This window comes from Loxodonta africana, chromosome 14, assembly GCF_030014295.1.
Source record: "Loxodonta africana isolate mLoxAfr1 chromosome 14, mLoxAfr1.hap2, whole genome shotgun sequence".
NCBI classification, from domain to species: Eukaryota; Metazoa; Chordata; class Mammalia; order Proboscidea; family Elephantidae; genus Loxodonta; species Loxodonta africana.
The window spans coordinates 89,193,725-89,217,644 of NC_087355.1; the positions used below are offsets into that span (position 1 = coordinate 89,193,725).

The window sequence follows — 23,920 nt, forward strand, 5'->3', positions numbered from 1 at the left end:
GCCTGGAAGGGCAGGAGAGGGCGGGGCAGGCCTTTTGCTTGTTCTGGTGATTTCTTCTTCTCTGCCCCCCAAGCTTAGCCTGGCACCTGGTACTGGAATGGGGTGCCCAGTAACTGTCGCATTGGATGAATGAACGAACAAACAAATGAATGAATGCCTAGTTCCTCCTGACTGGAGCCTGGGGGTCTGGCTGAGAGGGACAGGAGCAGGAGAGGCTACAGGGGAGTGAGTTGCAGAAAGAGGCTCAGAGAGGGTGGTGTGAGGGGCTGGGTGTCCTGGAGGACTCCGGCGCCCTTGTCAGTGGTGGGTGAATGGGGGGCTTTGGCAGAGCCAGGGACAGCCCTGAGGTGCATCCCCAATGCGCCAGAGTGCCTGGATGGCTGTGGCCAAGTGTGCCATCACCATGCCATATCATGGGCCAGCAGTGGCCCCAGGGATGCCTTCCAAGCCGCTGTCCCCGCCGTCACCTGAGACCCCCCACCCCAGCTGTGAGCTCCCTGCAGGAAGTGGCCTATGGGGATGGTGGCCAGCTCTGGAGAGCTGCCTGGCCCTCGTGCCCAGGCTTGTGTGGATGCGGTGGGGGCCCAGGCCCTCCTCCCTGTGCAGAAAGTGACCTTGGAGGAGCCCCTGCGATGGGCTGGGTTCCCTGACTGTTGAGAACCTCGAAGGGACAGGAGGTACCAGATAGGGACCCTGGAGAGAGGCTAGGAGGTCAGGGGAATGCCATAGGGGCGGGTGGGGGAGCTGGAGAGAGGGTAGACAGCTGGGCTTGTGGGCTGGTGGGAGGCACCTGAAGAGCTGAGCAGCCCGGGCTGGCAGTCTGCTTCTGAGTCACCACCTGGGGGCTACAGGGTCCCCGCTTTCTAGCTGTCAGTGCCCACTGCCCCCTTCATCTTCCCAGTTCCCCAGTAGGGGGAACCACGGCTCAGAGGGGAGAACTGGTCACAGGCAGTGTCAGGCTTGGCCCCAGGCCTGGCCCTCACTGCTGTGGTCTGGCGCTGCCGGCAAGTAGGATAGGCACTCGTCGATATTGCTATCTTCCTTGTCCTCCCGCCCCCACCCCCTGCATCCCTGGTCCCTTCAAGGGAGGTTCAGGCCCAGAAGGACCTGCCTGGCTGAGGCTGAGGTGGAGGGCCAGGCTCAGGTGCCCAGCTGTGGGGAAGGAGGCTCAGGTCCTGGCCCAGGACTGGGGTGATGAAGCACCTACTGCGTGTCTGTGCCCACTCGTCCCTCTGGGTGGTTCTGGTGGCTGCAGGCGGGGGCCATTGGAGGGAGGCTGGGGAGGCCAGGGTGTTGTGGCAGGCGGCCTGCGGTGCTGGGCCTGGCCCACCCACTACCACCCAGCACCCTGTGCCAGCACTAATGGCAGCCTGGTGGGGCCCGCTTGCCCGCCCACGGAGGCAGCAATTACATACAGCCTCCAGGTCTGCGGTGGAGCTGTGGCCTGGCCCCAGCAGTGTTGGTGGCTGGCGGCACGCGAGGGTGGCCACAGGGGGCGGGCCGTCTGGGTTGGCAAGTCAGCACCACGCCTGTGGGGCTCCATTAAAGCCGGGGGGTGGGGTGGAGAGGGCAGCCGTGCAGTGCCCGGGGTAGCGGCCCCTCTTCTCGGTCTCTGGCCTGGGGAGGCAGTGGCTTCTCCCATCTCTTCAAGGGGCATGGCTTGCCCTCGTGCTCTGAAGCAGAGGTGGGCCCTGGGCACAGGATTCGTGTCTTACTGGTTGTGGTCAGAAGCTGAATCCGACTCATGGCGACCCCGTGTGTGTTAGAGTAGACCTGTCCTCCACAGGGTTTCCAATGACTATGATCTTTTGGAAACAGACCCCCAGGCCTTTCTTCTGAGGCACCTTGGGGTGGGTTCGTGCCTCTATCCTTTCAGTTAGCAGCGGAGCATATTATCCATTTGCACACCCAGGGACTCCATCCGTGTCTCAGGGCTGTGATAACAAAGAGCCACACACCTGGGGCTTCAAACAACATAAATTTATTCTCTCACGGTCCTGGAGGCCAGGTGTCTGAAATCAAGGTGTGGGCTCCCTCTGAAGGCTTTAGGGGAGGGTCCTTCCTGTCTCCTCCAGCCTCGGGTGGCCCCAGGCATTCTTTGACTGGCAGCATCATTCCATCTCTGTGTCTGTTGTCTTCCCTCCTTCCCTGTCTGTGTGTCTGTCTCCTCTTCCATAAAGACACCACTCATCCTGGATTAGGACCCTATCCAGTTGGACCTCACGTGAACTTAGCTAATCATATCTGCAAGGACCCTATTTCCAAACAAGGTCATGTCCACAGGTACAGGGGTTAGGTAGGACTTCAACATATCTTTTGGGGGGACACAGTTCGCCCCTTAACAGGCACCCAGGCCCTGCCATGCCCAGTGGGGTGGCCCTGTGGGCAGTAACTCAGATTGAAGAGGGGCCTCTCTCCCACTCTGTGACCCTAAAGTGGGTCAAACGGGTACCTGTCATGGACTACCACGACTACTACTGTGGTGTACCGCTTTGTTTGCCAAGCACCCCAAGGACCACCTGGCCTGCTCTACCGGGTCCCTCTCTGCAGCTCCACTGCCCACTCCTGGGCTGTGCCATGAGCCTCCACTGCCCACTGTGCTGTTGACCTTGGCTGTGGTGATGCTAGCCCCTAGGGCCTGGGCGGGGTTTGGGGTCGGGGCGCAGGGTGAGCTAGGACCTGCCCCCCCCCCCAATTCTGGCAGCTCTGTAGTGTGAGAGTCCAGCTCCTGGAACGGGAGGGCTCACTGGGGTCCCCAGAACCTAGTCCTCTCTGAGTGGTGGGCTCACAGAGGAAAGGGAGGATCTGGGGGCTCGGGCCCTGGGATCACCAGGTCCAGAAGGTTCCACCAGCAAAGGGCGATCAAGGTGGTGGAGTCCAGAGGGCGAGAGCGGGGCCAGAGAGGGCCAGAGGCCAGGCCAGCACAGGGGTCTGCTGGTGCCCTTACTGTGTCACCCTGGGCTCTGGAGTGTGCTGGGGGAGCCAGGAGGTAGAGATCACACAGGTGTGGGCCCTGATGGTGCTCTGTCCGGTCCAGCTATGACCTTGGCCACCACTCCTGCTCTGTCAGCTTCGGTTTCCTTCTCTGTGAAATGAGTCTTGCAGGCTGGCACACAGTGGGCCTGCGGGCATAGTGGGCTCCTACCCCAGCCCCTAGGGGCTGCCCGTGGGCTGGGAAGGAGGGTTGGGTCCTGCAGGGGCCTCAGGCAGGGACAGTGTGAGCAGAGGACAGGAGTGAGGAGTGAGCAAACAGGGTGACTCTCCTCCTAGGGCTGCCTGGGGGGACTCGAGATCTTTGGAGGCAGAACAGGTGCCTGCTTGGGGGGAACCCAAGCCTGCTCCAACAGTTCCACTCCCAGGCCCCAGCCAGGGCTCAGAGATGGTGCTGCCACGGAACCTGCTTCCCTTCCTGGAGGTGTCCACTTAGAGACGAGGCCATGGGGCCCCAAGGGGATAGGGGCTGACCTGAGGCTGAACAGGGATGGGGCAGAGGGTCATCCCTGCTGGCCAGCTCCTCCAGGCAGCATCCCCAACCACCCCACCCTCCTATCTTGCCCTCGGGAATGCCCACCACCCTGGGGCTTGTTTTGGATGCGTTCTTCCTGCTGGTTCCCATCCCAGCAGCAGGCACACAAGAAGCAAGGGAGGGGTTAGTAACCCCTGGAAGCTGCCTGGACTCAGATGTGCTGCCCAGGAGTAGTGAGCGCCCCGTCACCAGAGGTGTGCAAGCTGGGGATTAAGTGGTGCAGGTGACATTTGTGGGTCCTCCAGACCTCAGAGCTGAGATCCGTGATGGGTCTGGATGGCTCCCAGATCTGGACATCTGCCCAGAGCATTGGGTCATTTGTTCCTTCCATAAACAAGTGCAGCACCCTCCCCGTGCCAGGTTCTGTGTGTGTGTGGCGGGGGGGGGGGGGGCGTTGACGACCTCTGAGTCCCTCCTTTGGGACACACCCTCTAGTCAGGGACACCTTCCCCAGGGATGGGACACTGCTCAGAAGGCCACGTGGCCCTAGGAGCCGGCACAGGACTGGGGGGAGGGTGCAGTGCATTGAGGTGGGGGTGGGATCCTCAGTGCTGCTGGTGCAGTGGGGGGAGGGCCCTGCCAGGAGATGTCCTGGGGGGTCAGGGGCTCGGGTCTCCGCTCCCTGCTCCCCTAGTAGTGGGCTGTCTCCGTAAGAATTCCAGGAATGGCTCCTGCCCGATAAAAATAGACTTCTCCAAAAGGCTTGAGGCTGTGCCAGCTGTAGCAGGTGCCCCCAGGCCTGGCCACAGTGGGTGCCCCAGGCAGGGGTGTGGTGGGTGCTAGGGTGGGGGCGCAAGGATGCAGGGGCCCAGGCTTGCAGCCCGAGTAACGTGGTGGGCTCTGCCTCCTGGTGTCAGCATCACAGAGCTTGACAGGACCTTTCACCAAGACACCCCTTGTTCAGATGAGGAGACTGAGGCTGGAGTGGCAGATCCCAGAGGTCCTCCCTCCCAGATGGCCCAAGCAGGGCCTCTGGAATCAGCAAACCGTACCTCCAGTCTCTTCTTCTGCTTCCTGGCTGTGTGATCTGGGTGAGTCGCTTGAGTTCTCTGAGCTGCCTTGTCTGCTCAATCTGATGTGGACCACGTTGGTGCCTTCCTCTTGGTGCATCATCTAGCCCGGTGTCGGAAGGGCCAGACCTTTGGTGAAGTCAGGTGGGAAACCGGCGGGGCACTGAATACCCAGAAGTGACCTGTTCTGGCGCTGAGGTGGGCCTGTGGGGAGGGCTGGAAGCCTTGATCTGAGAGTGCTGGGGTGAGTGGGGACACCAGGGGGCTAAAGGCCTGGGGCAGGGTCCTTCTGAAAGTTCATGCCATTGGGCTCCCTGGGCTGTAGGGTGGGCCACCTGGCTTGATTGGGGTGTGCCTGTGGCCGGGGGATCTGGGGACCCTTCCAGCCTGGACAGACCTCCCGTGCCTGCCTGTCAGGGGTCCCAGAGGAGGCAGGGGTTTTGGGCATCGGTGCCAGGCCAGGCTGATGGGGATAGCTCTCGGGTGGTGTGTGTAGGGGAGCCCAGGAGGGGCCTTGTTCCCAGCCAGGCCCCTGGCCAGCACCCCTCCCTTTCCTCCAGCACTGACCGCTGAGTGCAGGGGCCAGGCAGGCTGTCTGGGAGCTGGGCTCAGAGCCGGGTTCCCATCGAGGCGAAGCCCCCAGGGACCCTGTGTACTGAGGCTCCACCCGCCTGCTCTGCCCGCTTCCTGAGAGCCTCGAGCTGTCCAGGGCAGACGAAGCGGCTGAGAGGCCAGGCTCCTCACTGGAGCTTATGGCCTGGGGAGCACGTGGGTTACCGGACTGGGTGCTCCCGGGAGGCAAAGCCGGACCCTGCTGAGGGGGGTGTGCCCAATCCCAGGGAGAGTTCCTCCTGGGAGCATCATGGAGGGCTTCGTGGGAGTGGGGGTACCTACAGTGGGCCTTGGAGGCTGAGCGGACAGGGGAGACAGCACCTCCCTGTGTGACCTGGGATGGGGGAGTAGCAGTGCCCACCCCGAGGGTGTTGTGAGGATTGAATGGGCACAGCAGGGGCTTAGTAAACCACGGAGTAGTCAGACAGGAGGGGCTAGATAAGATGGAGAGCTGGCCGGGGCCTGAGCAGAGGACCCCAGGGCCAGGAGGGTCTGCCCTGCCCTGTGGGTGTCAGCCTCATTCACCCACTTCCTCAGTGGGCACCTTCACTTTGGTTTTCCCAGATGGAAGTTCTCCCTAGGGCCTGTGATGTGGTCCCCACCAGGAGTACCCCCTGCACCCCTTCTTCTCTAACAGGGAATGCTTTCTGCATGATGAGGGCCACTGGGAGCCCCAGTAGGTAGGGGGAGCACAGGGTGATGGATGGAAATCCTTCCTAATCAGGGACCACAGGGAGCCACGAAAGGCTCTGGGGGAGAGCACCGGTGCGGGGCACAAGCTCTGGCAGTGCGCTCTGAGGAGGACGCAGGGGGCGCCTCAGCAGGTCGCCGCCCTCGGCTGCCCTTGTATTTCCCCTCAGGCGCTTCCTCTTCCTCTCGTCTTTCTGGTCTTGGGGGCCTCTCCTGGCCCCTTTGTTTGCCTGGCGGGTGGGACCCCAGCTATATTTAGGCGGTAGGTGTGGGAGCAGGGCCAGCCGGGGCTGCACAAGCCAGGTCGCCCGCTGGTCACCGGTCACCCCCACCCCCGCCCACGTGATGCCCGGGCGCTATAAATAGCCCTGAACTCCGCGCCGGCCCTGCATCCGCCTGGAGGCCGGCGGCGCCCCGTGGCCGCAGGATGCGCCGCGCCCTGCGCTCAGCGCTCTAAGTCTCGGCCCCTCCAGACCCCGCAGCCCGTCACCACCCGGCCGGACCCCCCGTGACCGCCCCGTCGGATCTCCCGTGGCTGCCAGGTTGGACCCCGCGGCCCGTGACCACCCAGCCAGCGAGCGCGCGGTGGCGCGGATGGAGGTGGCGGCGGTTCGCCCTCGGGCGCGGGTGAGCGCGGGCGCCGGGCGCGTGGTGGGCGGGGAAGCGCTGCCGAGCGGGCGGGCGCGTGGGAAGGACTCGGGGGCTCCCCGCGACCCTCAGCCCCGCTCCAGGAGGAAGCGGAGCCTTCCGGTGTGCTAGGTGGGAAACCTCCTACCCCCGGAGGGCCACATTGTTGGAACTGTCCGGAAGGCCGGGTCAGACTCCGCGCCCCTGAAGACCACCATGCCCGGTTCCACAGACGCACCAGTCCAGGCGGGCACTCCGGAGCCCACCGGGTCTCAGCCCTGCCCACGTGCTCCCACGGCCTCTGCCGTGCCTCTCCTGGGGCCCCTGGACCCCAGTATTTCCCCACCCCATCACGCAGGGTCCCATTTACCGAGGGAGCCTCCCTGGAGCTGGGACGCCCACCTACCTCTCCGTGGTCTCAGTTGCTTCATCTGGCAACAGGACAGGGAGGCTCCTTTCTAGGGTCTTGAAAAAATGGCTCTTGTGCAAATGGCGAGGGCCCCCAGGAAGGCGGTGGGCTGGTGGCAGGAGGGCCCAGGGAGGGGTGCTTCCAGCAGGGCTGTGGTGTTGTGGGTGGGGGCGTGGTAGGCTGGTGGCAGCAGAGGCTGGAACAAGGACTGGATTCAGAGCTGATTGGGGCGGGGGTGGCCTGCCCCCATTTCACAAATGGGAAGCCTGAGACCATGGGCACAGGAGGCAAAGCACTGTGGTGCTGGCTCTAGTTAACCACCCGTGGGGGTCCCTGCTGGAATTGCAGGATGGCCACCCAGGCCGTGGCTGCTCACAGTGGGACCACAGGGTCAGCCCTGCCTAGCGGTGGGTGCTGGGCTCCGGTTCAGTTCAGGCACCATGGGCTGGCGCCCTGCCCTTTCTTTCCTGGCTGGTTCAGTGGCCTGGCTGAGGTGGGACAGGGCACCTGGGGGCAAGTGGGCAGGAAGGGGGTTCCGGTATCACTGCACTGCTCCCACCTAGGGGAGCCCAGACTAGGCCTAGACAAGTGGGGTGTGTGGTGAGACCCCAGCCCAGCCTGGGCCAGAACTCTGACCTAAGCCCCCACTCACCCCCAGCCCCTTGGATATGTCACAACTGCAGACGTCAGGCTATAGCAGTGTGAGGGCTCAGGACCCTGCCCTGCTTGGGGCCCCTGCCTGGCGGCCCTCAGCCACGAGACCCCGGGGCGGGGGGCAGGACCAGGCTGTCCTGCCCCTGGCGGGAGATGGGGTTAACCCTTGGGAGGGCCCAGGACCTCCGTGGCTTCCTCAGCCATATTCTCCTCGCTTCCTGGTAAACACACACACACACACACACACACACAGCCGCCCCAGGGGACCCAGGTGTTTGTGTGTGGTTGGGGCGTCTCCCGTGGCAGTGCCTTTCTTTGCTGACACTCAGAGCGGATGCACAGCTGAGCTGGGATGTGGGCAGGGCCCCTGAACCAGGGTGGGATTCCTGCTGTCTGCCTTCTACCCCACCCGGACCCTCATTTTAACCTTCTGGGGACCATGGCACCTGCCTCGAGCCAGTGAGGTGTGGAGGGGGCAGCGTGGAGACCCCTCTCCTGTGGGTGCTTGTGGTGACGCCCCCAGGGAGCAAGCCCTTCCTAGGGAGGCTGAGGCTCCTGGGGTGCAGCCTGCTGGCCTGTGGCTGGAGAGGGTGCTGGGGCACAGGTAAGAGGTGGTGGGGTGGGGGGAAGACCCTGCTGTGGGGATACTGTGAGTCACTCTTCTTCCTGCAGAGAGAGAGGGGGCAGCCTGTGAGCAGGTGGGGATGATGGAAGCAAGGGGCTTGGGTTTAGCCCTGGCTGGAGGGGGTCACAGCAGGAAGGACCTAGGGGTACCTCATCCAGCCCCTTGTCGTGCTGGTGGGGAAGCTCAGGCCCAGAGAGGCCAACGACGCCCAAGGTCTCCTGGCCTGTGCATGGGTGGTGATGGGGCTGGGTGCTTCTTCTGGGGCCCTTGCCTTAGGGAGAGACAGGTGTGGAGAAGCGTGTGGCTGCCTCAGGGGCTGGCGGCATTCCTCCCCAGGCCCCTGTTACATGTGACCCCACTCCTGGCCACCTGCTGCTCTTGCCACCTTGGCATGTGCCTGGCGGTGCCCTCAGGTGTTGGGCGTCTGTCCTCACTTCTCTGAGCTCCTGGAGGGCAGAACCTGTTTTGTTTATCTGCGGAGCTGTCAGGCCATCTTGGGTAGCCCAAGGCAGGGTGACTTGGGGAACCAGAGCTGGTCCAGGGAAAATTGTTCAAGAGTACATGGCTGCCAGCGAGGCCACCGCCCCCCCTCCTTACTCCCTCACCCCAGCGGCCCAGCTCTACACCCAAGTCCCTCCCCTGAGGATGGGCTGCTCCAGAATAGTCGGGGCTCAGAACTGCCCCCTGAGCTGAGAGTTTCACAGAGGACAAGGCTGACTGTCCTGGGGGGCGAGGGGTGTCTTCTGGTCACAGACTGCGGCCAGGCTCAGGGCTCAGCCTGTGTCACCTATGACAGGGCCGTGATCCACGCGTTGGGCTTCAGAGGGCTCCGTGTGTGTGTGTGTGTGTGTGAGAAAGAGAGCAGGTGAGCGTATGTGTGTGATCATAAGTGTGTGTGTTGAGAGCCTGTGTAGGTGTTAGTGCATGCACACGTGTGTGTGTTGTGTACATGTCTGCACGTACATGTGTGAGTGCACGTGCATGTGCGAGCGTTGTGAACATGTGTGAGCACACGCACATGTGTGAGTGTTGTGGGCATGTGTGTCAGTGCATGCACGTGTGTTGTGAGCATGTGAGTGCATGCATGTGTGGGTGTTGTGCACATGTGAGTGTGTGCACACGTGTGTGTTGTGAGCATGTGTGTGAGTGCACACACATGTGTGTTAGCATGTGAGTGCATGCATGTGTGTGGGTGTTGTGCACATGTGAGTGTGAGTGCGCACACGTGTGTTGTGAGCATGCGTGAGTGCACATACATGTGTGTTGTGAGCATGTGAGAGTGCACACGTGTGTGTTGTGAGCATGAGTGCATGCACATGTGTGTTGTGAGCATGTGTGTGTCTGCACGTGTGTTGTGAGCATGTGAGTGCATGCACATGTGTGTCGTGAACATGAGTGTGAGCGCATGCACGTGTGTTGTGAACATGTGAGTTCACACGTGTGGTGCACATACGTGAGTGCACGCACGTGCATGAGTGTTGTGAGCATGTGTGTGTGAGTGCACGTAGATGTGCGCATGTGTGTGAGTGCCTGCACGCATGAGTGTTGTGGGCATGTGAGTGTATGCACATGTGTGTTGTATGTGTGTGAGTGTATGCACATGTCTTGTGAGCATGTGAGTGCATGCACGTGTGTTGTGAACCTGTGAGTGTGAGTGCATGCATGTGCGTGTTGTGAACGTGTGTTGTGTGCATGTGAGTGAGTGCATGCACATGTGGGAGTGTTGTGAGCATGTGTGTGTGAGTGCACGTAGATGTGTGTTGTGAGCATGTGTGTCAGTGCATGCACACGTGGGAGTGTTGTGAGCATGTGTGTGCACACATGTGAGTGTTGTGAGCACCCGTGTGTCAGTGCACGCATGTGTGAGTGTCACGAGCATGAGCGTGAGTGCACACAAGTGTGAGTGTTGTTTGTGTGTGTGTGATGGTGTGAGTGTGCCCCACAGCCCCGTCTTCTGGGTCACGCACTGAAGCCTCCGTCTCTCCCTGTCTGCCCCGCCCTGCGGCAGCGCAGCCACCTCAGGGCCCTAGGGCAGCCCTGGCCAGGAGCAGTTCTTCCTTAAGCTCTGGTGAGAGGAAACTGCGGTCCCAGGAGATGCCTGGACGTGACGGGGGGGTGGGCAGGCAGGGCTGCAGCCCCTCGCAGGAGACCAACCGCCCCGTGACTCTCTGTCCTCTCCCCCAGATGTGGCCTGCTGCTGACCAGCCCGGAGTCCATGGAGAGCCCCTCGGGAAGTGGAGCTGAGTACTCCCCCGCCCAGCACTGCCGAGGTGCCCACCACCGCTGAGGAGGCCGTGCCACTGGCCCTCGCCGTTGCTCTCGCCCGCCCCTGGCCGCCGCTGCCCGGCCCGGGGCCGGCTCTGCCACCTGAGCCCCCTGCCCCCCTCCTGGACTCGCCGTGCCCCGATGGGGTAACGTGACAGGGGCCCCGCACATCAGACGCCACTGCATGCCCGCCTGCCCTGCCACCTGTGACCCTCACCTTAAGGCCGCCCTTGTCTGTCGATTCAAGTTCCTTTTTCCTTTGGCCGAGGGGGTCAGGGGCCTGCCCACCAATGTGGAGAGTGCGCCTCAACCATGGACACTCTGGGCTTTTTAAATTTCCTTTGCTGAGTTTTTTTGGTGATTGTTACTTTTTTTGGCCCTTATAATTATCCGGCTCTGAGATACAGGGGTCAGGAGTTGCCCATTTGACTTCTGGAGGACTGTTCTGTTTCTTTTTGAAGAGCTGGGTTTTTTTTTGTTGTTTTTTTTTTTTTTAACTAAACAGTGCCACCCCTTTCCAGAATTTGCACAATATTTGTGCATGGTGTAGGGGTGGAGGTTTTTAAACACTTTCTCTCGGACAAGCACAGGGATCTCGTTCTGGTCGAGTTTTGAGGGGCTGGTGGGGTTTCTCTCCTCTGTACCCCAGGCCCCCCAGCTCCTTCCAGCCCCCGCGGGGCGGCGCCATGGCGCGGATGAACCGGCCCGCCCCCGTGGAGGTGAGCTATAAGAACATGCGCTTCCTCATCACGCACAACCCCACCAACGCCACCCTCAGCACCTTCATCGAGGTGAGCCGGGTGGGCGGCAGGTGGGCTGTCTGGGAGCAAGCAGGGTGGAACCAACAGCCGGCTGTGTTGATATCAAGGACTTCTCTTGGGACCAAACCTCAGCTGCCCTGGTCACAGGACCCCGGGGGGGACCAACAGGGTGACCCCAGGGTGACCCCAGGGTGGGCTGGCATAGGAGCCCATGGGACAGCGTGCTGCAGGGATAGAGATGGGGCTGGGGGGCAGCATGGGTGGGCCAGGCCCTGAGCTTTGGAGCTACGTGTTGGCTGGACGAGCCGTGAACCCACCCTTTGGGCCCCGTGCAGTGGCTGAGCAGGAAGGAGGGTCCCTGGTGTGTGAGGCAGGTAGATGGTGACTGGCATCGGTGCTCAGTGTGTGACAGGTCCAGGGCTCAGCGTAAGGTAGGGTTAGGGCTCAACATGCGATGGGCCAGGAGTCAGCATGTGACTAGGGTCAGGGGTCAGTGTGTGACCAGGGTCATGGCTCAGTGTGTGACCAGGGTTAGGATTCATTGTGTGACCACCCTCAGGGCTCAGGGTGTGATGAGGGTCAGGGTTCAACATGTGACTAGGGTCAAGGCTCAGTGTGTGACCAGGATCAGGGCTTAGAGTATGACTAGGGTCAGGGCTTAGTGTGTGGTGAGGGTCAGGGCTCAGCGTGTGACCAGGATCTGGGCTCAGCGTGTGACCAGGGTCAGGGCTCAGCATGTGACCAGGGTCAGGGCTCAGCGTGTGACCAGGGTCAGGGCTGGGTGTGACCAGGGTCAGGGCTCAGTGTGTGACCAGGGTCAGGGCTCAGTGTGTGACCAGGGTTAGGGCTCAGTGTGTGACCAGGGTCAGGGCTCAGTGTGTGACTAGGGTCAGGGCTCAGCGTGTGACTAGGTCAGGGCTGAGCCTGTGATGAGGGTCGGGGCTCAGTGTGTGACAGCTCCAGGGCTCATCTTAAGACAGGTTTAGGGCTGTGAGTGTCATTAGGTCAGCACTCAGCTAATGACTGGGTTGGAGCTCGGTATGTCACTAGGTTTGGGGTTCGGTGTGTGACTGGGGTCAGGATTCACGGAGTGATACCGGGGTCAGAGTTCGTGGTGTAATCCAGCTCGTAGCTTAGCCTGTGACTGGGATTGGGGCTCAGTGTGTGCCTAGGGTCAAGGTTCAGTGTATGACCAGGCTAAGGGCACTGTGTGGCCTTGGCCAGGTCTCAGCCTGTGACCATGATCAGGACTCAGTATGTGACCACGATCTGGACTTACTATGTAACCATGATCAGGGTCCAGCCTGTGGCTGGCTGAGGGACCCTCTGCCGAGGGCACCCAGTGATCTAAGGTGCCCAGACAGAGCTTCTTGCATTCTCAGAATAGCTCACCCTGTGTTCACTGTGTCCGGTGTCCCCGTCACATGACGAGCAAGGCCCAGCAAGACTCCTCACACTCCCAGAATAGCTGCTGGGAGGCGGGGTGGGCAGCCAGCACACGGCCCCCTGCGGGGAGGAACCCCCTCTGCCTGGGTGTAAATATCCCTGCCTGGCTGTGAAGTCCTCAGCCTTTCCCCTGGTGGTAGGTGTGGGGCTTCCCATAGGGCCTTCCTGCAGGTGTGCAGGGCCTTCCCGGCCCTGAGGCCCCTGCCCGCTGACCAGTGTAGCGTTCCCTCATGCCCCTGTCCATGCAGCCCTGGCCAGGAGGACCCCTTGGAGTGGGGACCATGCCAGGCCCAGGTGCAGTCTGGGAGTGTCCTGTCCCTGCTGGGGTAACCCAGTGGCTTTGTCTGCAGAAGGGGCCTTGCTGGTGAGACTGGGAAGGCAGATGTCTGGGGAGGCTGCGGGCCAGGCGTCTGGCTGTGGACTGGATGAAGGTGGCAGGGAATGGTGGTTCCGGAGGCACCGGGAAAGGCTCTTCCAGCCCACATCACCCCAGTCGTGATTGAGCCTGGGGTCTACCAGTGGGGGTTCATGCGTTTCCACCAGACCCTTTCTGTCTTGATGAGGGGACAAGGGTCTGCCCTGGGGCCTGAGGGGACACAGTCCTGCCCTGGGAGCCCCAGTCAGGGGACCCCGACCCCTGAGCCCTGCCTCCCTCCCAGCAGGACCTGAAGAAGTATGGGGCCACCACTGTGGTACGTGTGTGTGAGGTGACCTACGACAAGGCCCCGCTGGAGAAGGATGGCATCACTGTGGTGGTGAGGCCCATGAGGTGGCGGGGGGGATGTGGTGCAGGGCCCTGTTGCTGTCACTGGAGGGGGGTGTCATGGTGCAGGGCCCTGGTGCTGTCACTGGGGAGGGTCATGGGGCAGGGCCCTGCTGCTGTCACTGGAGGTGGGGTCATGGTGCAGGGCCCTGTTGCTGTCACTGGAGAGGGGGTCTTGGTGCAGGGCCCTGCTGCTGTCACTGGGGGCAGAAGGGGTTGTGCTGGGCAGGGCCCAGCAAAGGGGACAGTGAGTGGGGTCCCACCACCAAGAGGGAGACCACCTACCAGCGCCTGTCACCTGAGCATGTTTGCACTGGGCCACACATGTGGCTGGGCTCATTCTGGGACACCTGCCCTGCCCTGCTTCGCCCTGTGGCCCCAGGGAAGTCACCCTTCCCTGCATCCTTTCTGACTGTCTCCATATGGGCCTGCTCAGCCAGCGTTGTCCTGAGGGTCTGGAGGTGGGGGGACGCAATGTGGTCACTGGTTGCAGCTCACGTGAGCTGGGGACCTCCTCTGTGCGGCCTGACATGCCTGTTTTACAGTGGGGAAGCAGGCCGTAGGGCCTCAGCTGTCCAGCCACACTCAGAAGGTGGCGTAAGCATCCATCTGGGGAGTGGCTCTCCAGTACCAACACCCCCGCCTGCCAGGCCCCCACCAGGGGCTGAGGCTCTGGCACCTCCATGACCCTGCCTGCGGGGGAACAAACAGCCTCCTGAGGCCAGTGAGCGCCTGCTCAGGATCCCAGCGGGAGAGTGTGGCTGCCGGCTCCATACCAGGGCCCCCGTGCCCGCCTGTCTCGGGGGCCCATCTTGGTCTCCATGCCTCCTGGTGCTCGGCCCTATCGCCCAGCAGTGGGTGCTGTGGGTTGGGGGTGGGCAGACGTGCTGGAGCCAGGGAGGGTGCACCAGGTGGGTCCCTGAAGGCTCAGAAGAGGCCATGGGGAGGGGCCCGTGGGGCTGTTTCCCTGGCTCCCTGGCCCTGGGCACCATCCAGGCGAAGGATGAGGGGCTCTGCTGGCCCTCTTTTGTGGGATGGGGGCCATGGGTCCGCAGGGCCAGCTCTGCGGGATCTCGCCCAGCCTGGTGGGAATGCAGCCCCCATAGTGAAGGGCTTCCCTGACCCTGGCTTGCAGCATAGAACGGGGGCTGCCTGGTGTCGGGTGCCCCCAGCTCTGCTGGGCCTCAGTGCCCCCCTCCCTGCACCCCAGCACTGGCAGGAGTCATGGTGCTTAGTACTTTGGGGTGGTGGGACGAGTCGGAGCTTTGGGGTCAGACCGGTCTGGGCTGGATCCTGCCTCTGACCCCCACCTCCCCCAGTGTATGACCGTGCTGGGTGCTCTAGCCTCAGTTTGCGCCTATGAAGTGCAGGTGCTTAAAAGGACACAAGTGAACCTGGGAAGCGCCTGTCAGCACCAGGCGCTCCATGGCTGTCCCCTCCCTGTACTGTAGCAGGAGGGACCTGGGTTAGGCTGAAAGCAGCCATGCAGGCCAGCTGACCTCCAGGGAGGGGGAGGGGCCCCTCCGGGGTCACCCCCTCATGCCACACGGCTGGGTTCTGAAGCGGCCCCCCTCAGCCGTGTGCATTGCTCAGCCAGGACTTCGCGTCTCTGTTGTCCCTGGAAGCATGGGTGAAGGGGGCCACAAGGCCGCCCCTTCCAGGTGCTGAGGGAGGATGGGAAGCACAGTTACTTTTTCAAAACCAGATTAACCACTAGGGACCCACCGGAAAAGCCCCAAGTGTAGCTAAGACTTTGGAATCCAGCAGGGCCTCAGGGCTCCCCCACACTCCTTTCTTCATTCCTTCGGGGTAACTGGGCAGGGCCCTGCTCTCAGCTGGGCGCTGGGACAGAGAGGCAGTTGCTTGGCTGGATTTGGGGGCAGTAACCAGGGGAGAAGTCCCCGCACTTCTCAGGCAGGTGAGGGTCAGGCTGTAACTGGCACACGGGTGGGAGTATGGGACCCCAGAACCACAGCATGCTGGGGGGTAGAGGGGTGGGGGTCTTTGGGCTCCCGAGGGGTCCTATTCAGGAAGGGGCAGGGGTGTTCAGGGTAGGCTTCCTGGAGGAGGTGACAGTGTAAACAGGAGTGGAGGAGGAGGGCTCTTTCTGAGGTGCTCTCAGTGGGGAGACTCATGGCCCAGCTGCCCTGCCTTCCTCCATCTGGCCATCTCCTCTTCCCCCCGGCCTGCTGTCCCCACCCTCACTGGCTCCCAGCACACCCCGCCTGTGGCTGGTTGCCCTGATCCCAGGTGCTCCTCCTTACCACCTCTGGGCCTGGGTCCTTAGTGGACTGCTTCCCTCCCCAGGACTGGCCGTTTGACGATGGGGCGCCCCCGCCTGGGAAGGTTGTGGAGGACTGGCTGAGCCTGCTCAAGGCCAAGTTCTGCGACGACCCTGGCAGCTGTGTGGCGGTGCACTGCGTGGCCGGCCTGGGACGGTGTGTGGCGGCCGGGTGGCAGGCTAAGCCCATCTTTGGCATCTTTGCCCTGACATTCTTGGATCTTGGCTGTGGGGTTCGCTCCACCGCGCCCATTACTCTCTTCCTAGAGGATTCGAGGGTCCCAAACAGTCCTCCTACAGCCCGGCAAGGGGAAGGGGGAAGTTCTTCCCCAAGTCTTCCCTGACTTCCTCCTGCTGTGGTTGAAACCATGCGTGAGCTGGCCCAGCTTGTCCCTCCCCAGACACAAAGCCCTTCCCTCCCCAGGGCCTTGGACCCCACTTGAAGGGGAAACGGGCAGCCGAATTTGGTTGATGTGGCTCAGACCCGCTAGCAGAGAAAGGAAATGGGCCTCGGAGGGGGTGGGTAGCCACCCGTGTCAGGCTCTGCTCTGGAGGGCACCAAGCCCACACTTCGCTTGCGCTCTCTTATCTAGTCCTCCCGCCCACATGTGGCACCATCAGGAAGTCAAGCACAGAGAGGTTGCTGGACCTTCCAAGGTGGTACAGCGGGAGGTGACAGAGCTGGGATTTGAATCTGAGATTCAGACCCAGCTGTCTGTAAGCCTGTGCTCTCCACGGGGGCCAGTGGGATGTGGGTGGAGCCAGTGGCACCCCAGGGCTCAGGGATCCATTCCCTGCTCTTCAGCAGGTGACCTGTTGGGCAGGATGGGGAAGTGGAGGCCCAGACCCCCTAACCTCACCCTGCCATCCCCAGGGCCCCGGTCCTCGTGGCGCTGGCCCTGATCGAGAGCGGGATGAAGTATGAGGATGCCATCCAGTTCATCCGACAGTGAGTGGCCAGGGGGGTGTGGGAGGGTCGGGCCTGTGAGTAGCTGGGGTCCGGGTTTAGGGAACCCTGGCTCTGTGTACCCTGCTCTGTGGGCCCAGGCCCCTTGTGAGCAAGTATGCCTGACCCACTGGCCCAGGTTGTCTGCTAGGGCGTCCTTCTCCATTACCGGCAGCCTTAGATTTGACGCCAACATGCCCTTGCAGGCCATGAAGGCCCACAACCAGGCCACCCAGGCACCAAATGGAGGCTGGTCCCTGGATGGCGGTGGACACAGGGCCGTTCTCTCAGGTTCGCTGATGGCGTCAGTGCCCCTATGTACCTGGGGCCGCACCGGCGGGGCCGCGGGTGAGGGCTTGACTAAGTGTGTTATCCCATTCAGTCCTCCTGGCCACAGCTCGGGGAGGGTTTGGGTTGGGCCTACTTGTTACTGTGGCGTGCCCAGCTGTGCTGACCGACGCAGCGTCAGGCTGAGGGACACACATGAGCCAGAGCCGTGGAGGTGGACAAGGCCGAGCTAGCCAGTGCAACGGCCGGGCCTTCTGCCTTAGCCCTGAGTCTCCTAGTGTTGCCATAACAACCCACGGGGCGGCTTCAGAGAACAGACGTGTATTTCCTCATAGTTCAGGAGGCTGGACACTGGAGTTCAGGGCGTGGCTCTAGGGGGAGGCCCTTTGTGTGTTTTACCTTCTAGGAGCTGGCAATCCGTCAGCTTCTAGATGCCTGTGCCGTGTGTGTGGTATGGCTGTCTTCCCCCTGTGTGAGCCTCTGTGTCTGTTCTGCTCCCAGGGTAACTCAGAAGCCATTAGGTTTAGGCCCACTCTGTTTCAGATTAACAAGAGAAAAACCCTCTTTCCAAACAGGGTCACATCCACAGGTGCAGGGGTGTACACATTCAACACATATTTTGAGGGTACAATTCACCCCACAACACCTCTCCGCATGCCCCTCTCTCACGCTGGCCTGGGCTTGCTCGTCGGTCAGCGCAGGCTGGTTACGCCTCGGTACCGAGCAGGCCTAGCCCGTCTCTGAGCAGCAGGGCGTGGAGACAAGTGACGGTACTGAAACCGCTGCACCCCGCCTTGCCCCAGCCAAGGTCCCCGCCAGCCCCTCCTTGCTGCCCTGCCCGCCAGCCTCTGATTCCGTGCACTGGAGTTCCCTCTCCTCTCAGAGGAGACGGCCAGAAGCATCTAACCCAGGCCCTCAGGGAGAAGGGGACCCTCCAAGTTTTCCTGCCCAGCCTGCCCAGCACCCCAGGGACACTGACGTGCAGCTGTCTGTCACAGCTGCCCCTGTGACGCCTCTCCCCACCATGATCCTGGCCCTGAGGCCCCAGAGTCTGGCTGTCCCTGTGCCACCCCCACCCTGCTCTCTCTGGAGTGGGCCCCTCCCTGTCCCTCTTCTGAACCACGGAGGTTTCCAGGCCTGCCTGCCTCCTTGCCACTTGGCTGCCTCCCTGGGGAAGTCGTCCCATCTGCCCACTGCTCCCGGGAAGGGGCCCTGGCTGCTCAGGGTGTCCTGGAGGGAGTCAGACAGGACCACAGGGCAGACCGTTTGGGGGATTAATGCTGGGCTCAGGCCTGCCTCTGCAGCCCAGCCCACTGCGTGTGCCCACATGTGTGAGAGAGACACAAACCCTCTGTGCCAGGGTGCACCCCTTGTTGCTCCTCAGACGACCATCTCCCAGGGCACCAGACGTTTCTTTCTCCCCGAGGTGGGTTTGTTTACCAGCCATGCCAGCTGCTCCTGGGCTCACAGGGTACGTGAGCGTATGTGCCCGTGGGCTCCGACTTCTTAGGGCAGCCAGCACCAGGCACGCGTGTGTGTACACACATTCACACTCACACACACACAGTCTCACACGCACATCACACACATGCCCCACACACCACTCACACACGCCCCACACACTCACCACACACAAATACACTACTCACACACCGCACACAACTCACACACACCACACACAAACCACTCACAAATAGACACGTCCCCCACACACTACTCACACACACCACACACAAACTGCTCACGAATACACCACTCACACACACTACTCAGACACATACGCACACCACTCACACACACACCCCACACAACTCACACACACCACACACAAACCACTCACAAATACACCACTCACACACCACACACACACTACTCACGGATACACACACCACTCACACACACACAGCACACACACACCACAGACAAACCACTCACATACAGTCTCACGTCCACATCACACGCACCACACTCATTTTCACCCCACCTCTCCTGCTGGCCTTGTCCACCTGCACGGCTTTGGCTCCCGTGCGTCCCTCAGCTGACTCTGCGACCGTCAGCACAGGCTGGGTACGCTGCAGTAACAGGCAGGCCTGACCCCAGCCAGGCTCAGAACACACAGGCTTGCTTCCCACTCGCATTCCATCTTCCATTGTCCCGAGGTCTACTCAGGGACAGTGGCTGAGAAGCAGCCCCTCCCCAGTGGCGCTGGGTCAGAGGGAGAGGGCGGTGGTGGAGCCCCGCGTGGCGGAGATGCCCACCACTTCTGCTCACACTTTATCAGCCAAAGCAAGGCCACGGAACATGGGGACAGATAATGTCCCTTGGCCCACCACATACTGGTCACCTGGCTTCTCAGCCTCGGCCCTGGTGTCCCCTCAGCCAGGAAGCATCTGCTGCCACCCCACTGGGTACCTGTGGCCCAGGATGGTTTGATGGGGAGAGCTGTGAGCAGACAGCCGGGCCCTGCTGTCCCCAACACGTGACAAAAGCAGAGGGAACAAGCGCTGGGCAGAAAATTAACCAGCCCCTGGGGAGGGCAGGGACTTGGGGGTGGGGGGTCAGGGGAGGCCCTGTGGGGAGGGGCCTTACGACGTAACCTGAATGACAGCACAAGCCAGCCTGCATCTCAGGGCAGAGGGACCACCTGCTGCAAAAACCCTGAAGGGTGTGAGCTGGGGGTGTTGGGGGGCAGCCAGATGGCCTCCTGGCTGGGGCTTGGAGGGTGAGGAGTCCTGGTGGGCCATGAAGTGGGGCAGATCTCAGGGTAGTGGATGGGGCCTGAGCCGGGGAGGGGCGGGAGCTGGCTTCGGGGAAGGGGTCATAAAATGTGGCGGCGAGGTGGGCAGTGGACCTGGGCAGAGGGGGCAGCAGCCACTTTCCTGGATGACCCCGGGGCCCCTTGCCTGCCCTGTGCTTAGCTCCTGTCCCTCCCTTATCTGCACCCCCCCACCCCATGGTAGAAATAGCGCATCCATTGTTGTTGTCCCTTAAGGGCTCAAGGCCTGGGGTAGGGTGAGGGTGGGAGGAACCAGACCACAGATGGGGTGGGGTCCAGGAAGTCAGCCTGGAGGAGGTGACACGGGGCTGAGCAACGGGTGGGGGAGGTAGGAGGGCCTTAGCTGGCCGGCTGTGCACACTGACGGGAGGGTGCCAGCCCCTGGATGCTCTGCTTTCAGGGCCGTGCACTCCCGGGCCTCAGGGCCCCGCTCATCCCCACCTGTCCTCTTCCCAGGAAGCGGCGTGGCGCCATCAACAGCAAACAGCTTACCTACTTGGAGAAATACCGGCCCAAACAGAGACTGCGGTTTCGAGACCCACACACGCACAAAACCAAGTGCTGCGTCATGTAGCTCAGGATGGGCCGGTCCAGGAGGGCTGCAGCCACCGGCTCCGTCAGTTCCCTTTTTAGTCCGTCGCCCGTTGAGGGCCCGAGTTCTCCAGCCCTGCTGTGTGTGTCTGCCCTGGGGTCTCTGAGTCTGACTCCCCATGTCTACCTGGCCTGTGTCTGCCATGTTCTCACTTTTCCTTTGCCTGCGTCTGCCTGTCTCTGTACCATGTCCCTGCCTCTGTACCCCCGTCTGTCTCTTTCTGTCTTTGTGACCCAGTCTCTGAGCTTAGCTGTGTCCTTGGACCTCTTGCTCAGAGACCCCTCCTGTAGGCACCCTCTGCACCCCCTCCCCAGTGGGTGGCTCTCCTCTCTGGCCTGTTTATGGGATGGTGTGTTTTTTAAACCACTGGTCCAGCTCCTTCTCCACAACCCCTCACCCTGACCTGTCCTCAGCACCTTAAATTATTGGGCTTTCGGGACAGCGGATGTTCCGGACACTCACAGGCAATAAAACAGGACGCTGTGGCTGTGTGTGTGCAGGAGCAGTTGGGGGGTGGGGGATCGGGCTGGGGGGCAGCTGGGGTCCTGACTCCCAGGTTCTCCTGTTGGCTGCACTGGGCTCCTGCTTGGTCCCCTGGTACCCCCTGGTGGCCACGCCTGGCCCTGCACCTCCCTTTGGATCTTAGAGTCCATTAGCTAAGCTGCCCCAGAGGGCCACACTGCCCCTGACACATGGGGCGGGGGGCGGGAGGGGGCTGCCTTTGGACTGAGCTGTTCATGTGACCGTTCTTGGGGTTCAGAGGTCCCTCCTATGTTTCTGGGAGCTTTGGGACAGGCGAGCCTGGTTCACCACTGTCGCCCCTCTGCCCTGCCCCCATCCGGGTGTTCTCACTTCAGCTTGGAGGTCCAAAGGAAGGAGCTGGTGAGGGTGGACTTCCACGGTGGGAGGGGGAACCAGCCACCAGCCCTAGGGAGGGAGGGGGACAGGAGGGGCGGCAGGTGGCCTGAGAGAGGGCCAAGGTGTGCAAGGGGGGCACAGGTGGGAGGGCGGGCCCCAGGCCACCTGGCTGGCTGTGCTGAGAGGCTGGGGGTGTCTCTGCCCATGGCCCCCTCCACCCCCACCCAGCACTGCCGAGCCTTTGGAGAGCCCCTGGAGGCTGTGACTGACCCTTTTCTTCTGGTTCCCAGTTGCTGGGGTCTTCAGCCCTGGACCTAGGGCGTCATTCTGGCAGGGGCCTGGCTGCCTCCCCTGGTGTCTGCCTGCCAGGCCTGCAACCGTTCCCTCTGTCTTGCCCCCTCGTTTGCCCTCCCCCATGCTGGGACACTGAGTCCCCAGGGAGGGGTGGGCGCTGAAGGGGCTTACCCAGCCCTGGAGGTGTCACTTCCCCTTTCCCAGGTGAAAAAATGGGCTCTGGAAGGCAACCTCATGCCAGGTACACTGGAGTCCTTGGCAGGGACTCACGCCCCTCTCCCCCCGCCCCTAGGGCCTGGGCAGCACTTGGGGTGGGTCCTGTGTTGGCCGGGTGGGCTACACCTTCCCGGTCCCTGAGAGGGTGGTGACAGGGATGCGGTCCCCCTCCCTTGACCCACTGCCAGCTGCAGCCTCAACTGGTATTATACCACTGCGTGAATGAGCGCCTACCGTGTGTACCACTGTTCCCGTCAGTGTGTGAATGAGCGCCTACTGTGTGACCACTGTTCCTGTCAGTGTATGAGCACCTACTGTATGCACCACTATTCTCGTCAGTATGTGAATGAGTGCCTACTGTGTGCACCACTGTTCCTGTCAGTGTGCGAATGAGCACCTACTCTGTGCACCAGTGTTCCAGTGTATGAATGAACACCTACTGTGTACAACACTGTTCCTGTCAGTGTGTGAATGATTGCCTACTGTGTGCACCACTGCTGCCAGTGGTGTGTGAATAAGTACCATCTACTGTGTTTTTTTTAGTGTGTACCACTGTTCTCAGAAGTGTGTGAATGAGCACCTACTGTGTGCTGGGCTCTAGGAGCTTGCTTGGCCCTCAGCAGCCCTGGGAGGTATGAGCCAGCCCCACTCCCCTCATTTTCCAGACTTCCCAGGGTCTGAGGATCACGTCCAGTCAGTGTTGGCCCCAAAATCTGAGCTGGCTCACCAGCCCCAAGCTTTTACTAAGGTGACTTTCCTAAAGAGAAAATGAACCGGAGGGGAGGTGCCCCCCACTGCCAGGAGGTGGCCAAGAGGGTACCCTTGGAGGACTGCACCCCTGCCCTGGGACATGGCTCTGGTTCCCACGGCTACCATACCCACCAGGGTGCCCCTGAGAGATGGGCAATCAGGACAGAGCTCTTGGGTGGCCGTCCCTGGGGCATGGGCTCCCAGGTGGAGGGGGCCACCAGCCCTGCCATAGTGGTGGTGTTCTCCTCTGCCCTGAACGCGGGCTTGAACTCAAGTAAATCAGATACACTGAGGCAACATCTGCTGTATTCAATCCATCATTGCATTTGGGGGTCCCTCTATGCCCTGCCCCAAAAGGCTCACAGTCTAGGGGGCAGGAGCTCAGCCTGGAGGGGCTCCCATAGCATGGCCATGTAGGCTGGGTGCTGTGGAAAATCCCATCTGGGGTGAGGGTGGGGACGTTGCTCCAGGAGAAAGGCCCTGCCTGGGCAGAGGAGTGGCTGAGGGTCAGGGTGGGTTGAGAAGGAGATGGGGGTTGGGGGGAAGATTTGCTGGAGCCTCACTGTTGGGAGCAGTCGGCTGGTATGGCCAGGATCCTGGGAGGGACAAGGAATGGAGACCAAGTGTCTGGCTTGGGGTGAGGCACCAGGAAGAACTCCAGCAGGGTGGGACTGTTAGGCAAGGGCAGGGCCCATCTGCCCATTTCACAAGTGGGAAAAACAAGGCTGAGAAAGGGAAGGGCCCGGCTGGAGGTCACAACCTGTGGGTGGGGTCTCTGGGAGCCAGAGAACCGTGCCAGGAAGTGTCCTTCTCTGAACTTAGCCCTGTGAGGGGTCTCAGGAGGAAGACCTTACTACCCCATTTTACAGATGGAAGAGCTGAGGCTTAGAGCCAAGGTCCTCAGGCCAGGTTGGGGCAGGCTCCACTGGGGAGCATGACTTGGGGCCAGGCTGGCTCTGCTGCCTCCTCCACCCTGGCCCTGAGGAGGCCCCACAGAACAGAGGTGGGAGGAGATGTGGGGGTCCTGTCCTAAGTCAGACCTTCAGCCACTGCGGAGCTCCCTATTGGAGACAGACTGAAGAGCTCGGGGTGTCTTGGTGGATGGCCTTACTCAGCCATGCATCCCTGAGGGAGGTGCTCAGGGCTTTCCAGGGCCTGCGACACGGGGCGAGGGTTGGGCCCAGGCCACGGTGAGCAGACCTGATCCCTGGGAGCAAGAGGGCTGCTATTCGTAGGCCCCCACGTGGACTTCACGGTTTGTCTCTGGGGTCCTGGCCTGACATCTTCCAGCCCCCTACTGCCCTGCAGACCTGGGCCATGTCCCCCATCCTGTCCAGTGTCCCCAGGGGCTTGGCTTGGTGACAGCTGAGACAGCTGTGAGGGTAGTGGGCAGGGAGCCAACAGGTGGGACGCCTCTTAGTTGAATCTAGATCTTTCTTATGGAAAAATTCTGTGCAACCAAGCTCTGAGGGGCGGGACATGGCTTTGGCGCTGTGCAGGGCGCAGGGAGAGGGGAGTGAGGAGGCTGCTG

General features: G+C 61.7%; 1 protein-coding gene across 2 annotated transcripts; it reads left to right on the forward strand.

Annotated features, from left to right (window-relative positions):
* The first annotated feature begins 6,497 nt into the window (after positions 1-6,497).
* Positions 6,498-20,363, forward strand: PTP4A3 (protein tyrosine phosphatase 4A3). Of its 2 annotated transcripts, XM_064268131.1 has the most exons (6): positions 6,498-8,132; positions 10,338-11,209; positions 13,285-13,380; positions 15,696-15,826; positions 16,544-16,618; positions 20,136-20,363. In XM_064268131.1, the coding sequence occupies exons 2-6, from the start codon at positions 11,105-11,107 to the stop codon at positions 20,251-20,253; spliced, it is 525 nt and encodes a 174-aa protein (XP_064124201.1). In that variant the 5' UTR covers positions 6,498-8,132; positions 10,338-11,104; the 3' UTR covers positions 20,254-20,363. The 2 variants fall into 2 exon arrangements, with proteins under 2 accessions (XP_064124201.1, XP_003408242.1); XM_003408194.3 differs by lacking the exon at positions 6,498-8,132 and having other exon boundaries at positions 8,154-11,209; positions 13,288-13,380.
* Positions 20,364-23,920: the final 3,557 nt, after the last annotated feature.